This window comes from Arachis stenosperma, chromosome 3 (genome assembly GCF_014773155.1).
Source record: "Arachis stenosperma cultivar V10309 chromosome 3, arast.V10309.gnm1.PFL2, whole genome shotgun sequence".
Lineage (NCBI taxonomy): Eukaryota > Viridiplantae > Streptophyta > Magnoliopsida > Fabales > Fabaceae > Arachis > Arachis stenosperma.
The window spans coordinates 94,971,901-94,981,776 of record NC_080379.1 but is presented as its reverse complement, the minus strand read 5'-3'; the positions used below and the strand labels follow the sequence as shown (position 1 = coordinate 94,981,776).

Genomic DNA, 9,876 nt, shown 5'->3' with positions numbered 1-9,876 from the left:
GCGATAAATATCCATGGACCCAAAAATCATCAACAATCCACTACCTTCCAGTTCCACTCCCCAAGCATCTTCTACACCCACGAAAACAATTGCAAAACCATTATCCATTCATTTACCCGAGAAATTGAACAATGACAATTTTCTCACCTGGCGTCATTCAGCAATTCTTACAATTTCAGGTCAAGAACTTGAAGATCACTTAGACAAAGAGAAGATTTCAGTTCTCTATGCCTCACCAGAAGATGCACAAGCTCAAAAAGAATCAAAGGCATATATAGAATAGAGACTTGATGACTACAATGTTGCATCATGGTTATTTTCATCTATGGACCCCTCCTTTAAGCATCGAGTTCTTGGCTGTAACTTTGCTCATGAATTTTGGAGCCGCCTTCATACACATTTTGCATCCCAAACCAAGGCTTGCATTAGACAACTCCAATTGCAATTGAAGTCAATAAAAAAGGTGGGATCAGCATCAGATTACCTTCTTGAAATCAAGAAAGTGGTTAATTTTCTTACTACTGTTGGAACTCCTTTAACTGATGCAGAATACACCAATGTCATTCTAGATGGATTAAATGAATATTATCAATCTTTTCTCACCTATGTTATAGCAAAAGATCCACCCTACTCTATTCCTGATCTTGAAACTCTCTTGATGGCTCAAGAAGACATTGTCAAGAGATTCAAGAAATTGAATTCTTCTATAGTGCAAGTAAATTTTACTCAGTCACAACCTGTTAATCAAAACAATTCTGATCCTAGCTTTGGAAAACACACAACAAACATGCCTAGTAGAGGAACTTATGGTAGAATAGGTCTTGGAGGAAGATCGCAACGTGGAGGCAAGGGTGCATGGAACAATTCTAATCGTCCACAATGCCAAATTTGTGGCAAGCTGGGACATGTTGCCAGTTACTGTTATTTTTGATTTGCTCAACAATTCCAGCATGCCCAACAAAATTCAGGTTCATCCTCCATGCACAATGCCCTACCTCCACCTCCCTCCTTTCATAACCCCAAAGCATTGTAGCTACACCCACTACTATGGCTGATCCTTCATGGTATGCTTATTCTGGAGCTTCTCATCACTGTACTCCAGATCAGTCCAACTTACAGCAATCACAAGAATACCATGGTCAAGATCAGGTGTATATAGGTAATGGTTCAGGTATGAAGATTCAGCATGTTAGAAAATTCTTTTTACATCATAAACCAACTGAAAAAGATACTATCTTTATGATTTATTGCATGTCCCTTCAATTGCTTATAATCTTGTTAGTGTATCAAAATTTGCAAGAGATAATCAAGTTTATTTCTCTTGTTGGCCTGATGTGTGTTTTGTGAAATCTCAGGCTACCAAGGAGGTGCTTCTCCAAGCATCAGCAACTAATCGCATGTATAGATTTCAAAAAGTTTATATTCCAAAAATAAAAACAGATTGTAGTTAGTTTAATTCTCATGTTCTTATAGCTAAGACTTTATCTCTAGATATGTATGACAAGAGATTTGGTCACCCAACAATACAAATTATAAAATTCATTATAGCAAGTTGTTCACTACCTATTAATAATAATGAATCTAATACTGTTATGTGTGATTCATGTTGTTTGGCTAAATCTCACAGACTTCCTTACTCTCCATATACTACTATATATAATTCCTCCTTATCTTTAGTTGTGTCTGATATCTGGGGACCAGCCCCAATTACTGCTCATACAGGTGTTAGATATTATGCATCTTTCATTGACACTTACTCAAAGCACACTACTATATATTTCTTAACCAATAAATCACAAGTTTTTAGTGTGTTTAAACTATATAAAGCTCAAATGAAAAAGCAATTTGGACATTCTATAAAAGCTCTATAAACTGATAATGCTAGAGAGTATTTGTCTAAGACTTTTACAGAATTTTTAGCCCATGAAGGTATTATACATAGGCTTACTTGCCCTCATACTCCACAACAAAATGGGATAGCCGAAAGGAAGAATAGGCATATTGTTAAAACTGTTCTAGCTCTTTTAGCCAATGCCTCCCTTCCTTTAACTCTATGCAATGAGACTTTTGCAACTTCAGTTTATTTAATTAATTGTATGCCTTCATATGTATAGGAAATAAATCACCTTTTGAATTGTTATTTCATAACAAACCTGATTATGCTTCTTTAAGAGTGTTTGGTTGCTTATGTTTTTCACATACTAGACCATATAATGTTCATAAGCTAGAATATAGATCTGAACCTTGTTTGTTTCTTGGTTATTCTTTAAATCAAAAAGGATATAGATGCTTATTAACAAAATATGGAAAAATAATTACCTCTAGGGATGTTAATTTTCATGAAACTACTTTTTCTTCTCTCTTCTTTTTTCTTCATAATAATAATGATCAAAATTCAGGTGTTAGTAGTACTACAGTTACAGAATTTTTACCTTAGATTACAACTATTCCACCTTCATCCATTGATCCTGCCATCCCTCTACCTCGTTCAATTCCTATGCATTCCACTCATTCTTTGGACAAACATGCTAACATTACTAATAGAGAAGGAAACCAACTCTCACACACAACAAATCCAAGCTCACAGTCAACTATGACTATTCCAGCTACACAAAATTCTAAACCACTTTCCTCTGTAGAAGCTATACTACCCTCGTCTCAAAATCTTCCACCTATCCCTCCTTCAAACAATATTCACCCTATGCAGACAAGGTCTAAAATAGGTAGCAAACCATCAAAGACCTTTCAGGTAAGTACTTCTCTAGTAAGCTCTATACCTAATTCTGAATTACTTTCAAAACGTGTTCGAAGTGCTCTTCAGAATCCTTTATGCAGAAAAGCAATGCTTACTAAATATAAGGCTCTATTAAATCATAATACTTGGACCTTAGTTGAGCTCCCTGAAAATGAAAAAGTTATCACCTGCAAGTGGATTTTTGCTGTCAAGAGAAATGCCAAAGGAGAAGTTATAAGACATAAAGCACGATTAGTTGCTAGGAGTTTTATCCAAACTGTAGGAATAGATTTTGATAAAGTATTCTCTCCTGTAATAAAACCTATTACAATTCATATCATTCTGACTCTTGCCTTATCTAAAGGATGGAGAATACAACAATATGATTTTCACGATACCTTTTAAAGGAATTTTACATGAAACTATTTTTATGACTCAACCTCCAGGATTCATTAACTCCAATCCTAAATTAGTTTGTAAACTCAACAAGGCCATTTATGGTCTTAAACAAGCCCCAAGGGCTTGGTATTTAATAATTACTGCTACTCTTCAATCTTTTGGTTTTACAGATACAAAATTTGATCCCTCACTGGTCACAAGATTTACTACTAATTCTGTCATCTATGTTGATGATATGCTTGTTACTGGTGATAATGAAACTGATATTAAAATTGTGCTTACTAAATTGCATTCCACTTTCTTATTAAAAGATCTAGGGGATCTGAATTTCTTTTTGGGAATAGAAGCTGTCAAGCATTCCAATTCCTTACTTTCTTTATGTCAATCAAAGTATATTTGCAATTTACTTTTGAGGGTTGGAATGTAGGATTCAAAACCAATCAGTACACCTATGGTAAGCTCTCTGAAATTAACAGCCAATGGTGGAGCTCTCTTTGAAAATCCAACCTTGTATCGTTCCATAGTAGGAGGGTTACAGTATGCAACTATTACATGACCTGACATTAGTTTCTCCGTTAATAAACTAAGTCAGTTCATGTCCAACCCATGTCAAGAACACTAGATTGCAGCAAAAAGGGTGCTGCATTATTTAGCAGGTACCGCTGACCTTACACTTCAATTTCACAGATGCACTGACTTGAGATTTACTGCCTTTTCAGACTCAGTTTTGGCGAGTGATCTATATGATAGAAAGTATACTACAGGATTTTATGTGTATCTTGGATCAAATTTGGTGTCCTGGAAATGTAGCAAACAAGCCATGGTCAGCAGAAGCTGTACCAAGGCAGAGTATAGAGCCCTTGTAGCAGTATTCACGAAGTTGCTATGGATTCAAAACCTTCTTGCTGAGCTACACCAGCCCTGCTCTGCTCCTCCCACTGTGTTTTGTGATAACATTTCAGCTGTGTTGCTTGCCTATAATCCAATTTTACACAATCGAATCAAGAACTTTGAGTTGGATCTCTACTTCATGAGAGACAAAGTGATATAAGGCTCCATTGCTGTTTTTCACATTTCCTCCACAAAACAAGTAGGGAATGTGTTAACTAAGCCCTTATCCTTAGCCAATTTTGATAAGTTCAAGAGCAAACTCAATTTGACAATCATACTATCATGAGTTTGTTGGGGGGAGGGTATTAACATATATAAAGAATATAAAGAATCTGTTATAAAAAGAAGGAAAAAATAGATTCTATCTAATAAGATTAGTTGAGCAATTCTCAAATTAATTCAAATAATATTTTCAAATAATTCTGTTATGAGGAGTAGGGTTAGTTATAATTCTGTAATTTATAAAATTCGAGACAGTATACCCAAAATGTGTACCATCAATTTAAAATGATAATTTTATTATTATTATTATTATTATTATTATTATTATTATTATTATTATTATTATTATTATTATTATGATATTTCTCTGTGATTTTTTGGTTTTTACTTTCAGCCTTAAAAGAATAATTTATTCACCAAAAACTAAGCATACACCTTTTCAATTCACATCCGCCAAAAACTAAAACACAAGCCCATGCCCAAAAACAACAATAACCAAAAAAATATAATCCAAATTAATAATTCCTTAATGCTATAATATTATCAGACCTCATACGGTAATCAATCTGTAAAAATTTATGCCATCGCTGCTTTGTCTCAAAACTGGTCTCCTCCTATAAAAACAACAACCACACGTGTTCTTCTTTCCTAATGACAGCTCCTTTCAACAGATGTTAAAAAACTTTTGTTTCAGCACCATAGTTGAACCCAATTTTAAAACCCTTTTAGATGAACAAATATTGTGCCATGTATACCTAGGATTGGAACCTAGATCTACCCTAAAAAAAGTCTTCCAGTTGAAAAATTTTGCTTTTGGGACGTGTGTCGGTAAGGAGTCAAGTCATTGAATAATTCTCCACCATTGTTTTGTAAGTAATGCCGGATTAAAAGCCTCTAAATGACGTAAATACAAACCCTTCCTCCTCCTTTTTCATACAATGCTTGGACCATTTTACCCAATGTACTTTTCGCTCTCCATTCTTACTTCCCCAGTAAAAGTGGCTGATTAAACTTTCCATGTGTCGACATAAGCCGCTTTGGAGCTGAAAGCATCCCATTATATACGATGGGATAGCTTGGACAACTAATTTGATTAAAACTTCCTTCTTTGTTCATGACTTTTCTCCTTCCAACCTTTAAGCTTCTTCAACAATCATTCTTGAACAAATTAAAATTTCTATCTCTTGGATCTTCACATTAGTGTTGGAATATCCAAATAGTTTAAGTGTTCCTCTTCTACCTTATTAACTAAACCATTGAATAAGCATCTGATAGTAGGTACATCTCCACTAAAAGAGAGCTCTACTTTATCCAAGTTAACGCATTGGCTTAGAGCTAATTGGTAAGTGCGAATAATGTCTTTTATTGAAATAATATCCTAACCTGCTGCCCTTAGGAATGTGATGATATCATCAGCAAAAAAAAGAGATGACACTTTTTGTGTGTTCCTGACTACCTTGATCCCTCGTATAGTCTTCCTTTCCTGTGCTCTCCTCAAAATAATCGAGAGTACCTCCACACATAGGATGAATAAGTATGGAGACAACTCCTTACCTGATTCCTCGCGACTGCGTAAATTTCTTGGATAGAATATCATTGATTAGAATAGAGAATGATACTGTAATAATACACCTTTGAATTAAGTCAATCCATTTCTAAGGATAATCTATTGCCTTGAGAGTTCCATGAAGAAACTCCATTCAAGTCTGTCATAAGCTTTATCCATGTCTAGCTTTTATTCCAATATAGCCTTTTGAACAACACACCATTTTCCTCTTGTAATGAACTATCTTAAAGGCCACCAATCCATTATCCGTTATTTTTTGCCCTGGTACAAAGGTACTTTGGTTTTCTCCAACTAGATCTGATAACACTTGCTTAAGTCTATTCATCATTATCTTAGTTGCAATTTTGAACATGACATTGCATAGAGAAATAAGTCGGTACTTCATAGGATGTTGTAGGTTTAGTGTTTTTGGAATAAGACATATATAGTTATTATTTATGCTCTTTCAATCAGCATTATTTTTCAAGATATTTAGGATTGCCTCCATTGTGTCTTCTCCGACCATATCCCACATTTTTGGTAAAAAAAGGTCAGCATCCCATTTGGACATGGTGCCTTAGTTGGATGTGTTTGAAACAAGGTTGTTCTTACTTCGCTTACTGTAAATGTTTTATCCAAAATATTATAATTTGGCCTGTAAGACTCACCCTCTAAATACCTTAGTTGCAGCTTCCCTTTTTGAGGTTCCTTTTGTACCAAATAACTTTCCAAAAAGTAATCATTACCTTCCCTATTTTCTCTTCATCATGTTGGATGATTCCGGTCTCATTGGTGATTTTGCAGATCAGGTCCTTCAAGTTCGCTGTGAGGCCTTTTAGTGGAAATTTTTAATGTTCTTGTCACCCACTTTCCCCAAGTCGCCCTAGACCTCTGTCACCACCAAATTTATTCTTGTTGGACGAGGATGTCAAGCTCTAATTGTTTGTGTTGTAGATTTTGCAGCGTTTGTTCTGTTTGGGGCATTCTTATTAGTTTCTCAATAATGTTATGTTTTTCCTTGATTTCTTTGGATAGCTGATGAGCGGATAATTTATACGCTTTTTGGCATTGTTTTTAGTATGTTTTAGTTAGTTTTTATTATATTTTTATTAGTTTTTAGTTAAAATTCACTTTTCTGGACTTTACTATGAGTTTGTGTGTTTTTCTGTGATTTCAGGTATTTTCTGGCTGAAATTGAGGGACCTGAGCAAAAATCTGATTCAGAGGCTGAAAAGGACTGCAGATGCTGTTGGATTCTGACCTCCCTGCACTCGAAGTGGATTTTCTGGAGCTACAGAAGCCCAATTGGCGCGCTCTCAATTGCGTTGGAAAGTAGACATCCTGGGCTTTCCAGAAATGTTAATTGTCCATACTTTGCCCGAGATTTGATGGCCCAAACAGGCGTTCCAAGTCAGCTCAAGAATTCTGGCGTTTAACACCGGAACTGGCACAAGAATGGGAGTTAAACGCCCAAACTGGCACAAAAGCTGGCGTTTAACTCCAAGAAAAGTCTCTACACATGAAAGCTTCAATGATCAGCCCAAGCACACACCAAGTGGGCCCGGAAGTGGATTTTTATGTCATTTACTCATTTCTGTAAACCCTAGGCTACTAGTTCTCTACAAATAGGACCTTTTGCTATTGTATTTTCATCTTGGAGAGTTTTATGCTATCTTAGATCACGTTTTGGGGGCTGGCCTCACGGCCATGCCTAGACCTTGTTCTTATGTATTTTCAACGGTGGAGTTTCTACACACCATAGATTAAGGTGTGGAGCTCTACTGTACCTCGAGTATCAATGCAATTACTATTGTTCTTCTATTCAATTTGGCTTATTCTTGTTCTAAGATATTCATTCGCATCCAAGAACATGATGAATGTGATGATTATGTGACGCTCATCATCATTCTCACTTATGAATGCGTGCCTGACAACCACTCCCGTTCTACAAGCAAACAAGGCTTGAATGTATATCTCTTGGATCCCTTAATTGGAATCTTCGTGGTATAAGCTAGAATTGATGGCGGCATTCAAGAGAATCCGGAAGGTCTAAACCTTGTCTGTGGTATTCTGAGTAGGATTCAAGGATTGAATGACTGTGACGAGCTTCAAACTCCTGAAGGCGGGGCGTTAGTGACAGACGCAAAAGAATCACTGGATTCTATTCCAACCTGATTGAGAACCGACAGATGATTAGTCGTGCTATGACAGAGCGCGTTGAACATTTTCACTGAGAGGACGGGACTGTAGCCACTGACAACGGTGATGCCTAACATACCGCTTGCCATGGAAAGGAGTAAGAAGGATTGGATGAAGACAGTAGGAAAGCAGAGAGACAGAAGGGACAAAGCATCTCCATACGCTTATCTGAAATTCTCACCAATGAATTACATAAGTATCTCTATCTCTATCTTTATGCTTTATTCATAAATCATCCATAACCATTTGAATCTGCCTGACTGAGATTTACAAGATGACCATAGCTTGCTTCATACCAACAATCTCCGTGGGATCGACCCTTACTCGCGTAAGGTTTATTACTTGGATGACCCAGTGCACTTGCTGGTTAGTTGTGCGAAGTTGTGATAAAGAGTTGAGATTGCAATTGAGCGTACCATGTTGATGGCGCCATTGATGATCACAATTTCATGCACCAATAGCTTTCCAAAAGTGTTTTTTCCTATTTATCTAAAACCATCCCACAATTCTAAATCTTCTCTTGAAGCAGTTCATGATAATTAGTCCATGCTCGTTTCACCACCTTCTCACATTCTAGTTTTTGGAGCCACATTGCTTCAAATATACATAAATGAGGTCTTTTTTTCTTTTCCATGCCTAGTGGCTCTATTGGTAAGTGCATCAAATTACTTCAAATAATACCACGGTGAGTGAGTATCATTTCCACGAGAACTAAAGGATTAAGCAAAAAAGCCTTTAATTAAACTTCTAATTAGATCAACAAAACTTTTGTAGGGAGTAATAATTGGATGTAAAGTAAGCAATAGGGATGTATATTGATGGTTCTATTGGCAAGTATACCAAATCACTTCAAGTAATACCATGGTGAGTAGGTGTCGTTCCCACTAGGACTAAATAATTGAGCAAGCGGTTTTTTTTAGAGAGTTGTAACTGAATGCAAGTAATCAATAGTGACGTATGCAATACTTATGAATGAGAAAAGCAGATGATGGATGAATATATTAAGGTTTTAGAGATGTTTGGTTCTTAGAAAAAGAAATTTTCATCTTTTTTACTTTCATTTATGCAAGGATGTTTTCACGACAAATCATAAATAATTAAACCCGAATTTCTTGAAAATTCAATTTATCTTTATCCCACCTAATTGCCAATTCCTTGGACAATTAAATGGCAAGAAAAGGTAAAGCACAATCCTGATTTAAAGTCACACAATTTTCAAAGTTATCCCTAGTCAATTGAAAAGTTATGAAGATGATGATTCCTAGGCATATTTAGTTATTTTTAAGTTTCTTTTTAGAGTAAAAGATAAATAGGTCCTTGACCTTTTTTCTGCGGACATTTTCGTCCCTGACCATTGAAAAATACTTTTAAGTCCCTGACGTCCTTAAAAGTTGGACGGATCAGTCCCTCCGTCCAAATGCCTTCTCATGCCCAACGGAAAAGTCTGACGTGGCTCCCGTAATGCTTGCCCCGCATACGCATGGGTCACGGGTACGTGTCACCTGGCAGACTTCCCTATCACGCGCATGCGTACGCGTTGCTATGAATTCAGCAAATCCTCATTTCTTCATGAATTCTCCACTTTGCATGCTTTTTTCCATTTCTTTCAAGCCATTCTTGCCTTCAAAACTTTAAATCACTCAAACAAACATATCAAGGCATCGAATGGGAGAAAAGTAAATTAAATTTAGCAATTTAATAACCTAGAAAGCATGTTTTCAATCATTAAGCACACTTAGGAGAAATTCACAAAACCATGCTATTTTAGTGAATAAATGTGAAAAAAGTTGATAAAATTCACTAAATGGTTCATTAACTTTTCCACACTTGAACATTAGCATGTCCTCATGCTAAACTCTTGTGGTTCATCAACTAATATGCAAAA

General features: G+C 36.0%; 1 protein-coding gene across 1 annotated transcript; it reads left to right on the top strand.

Moving 5' to 3' along the window:
* The first annotated feature begins 325 nt into the window (after positions 1 to 325).
* LOC130966419 (uncharacterized) lies at positions 326 to 931 on the top strand. The gene has a single exon (XM_057891224.1). It carries the CDS (start codon positions 326 to 328, stop codon positions 929 to 931), a length of 606 nt encoding a protein of 201 aa, XP_057747207.1.
* Positions 932 to 9,876: the final 8,945 nt, after the last annotated feature.

What these genes read in the sequence shown, in the direction of transcription:
- LOC130966419 (XM_057891224.1), top strand. Translation starts at nt 326, where the DNA reads ATGGACCCCTCCTTTAAGCATCGAGTTCTTGGCTGTAACTTTGCTCAT.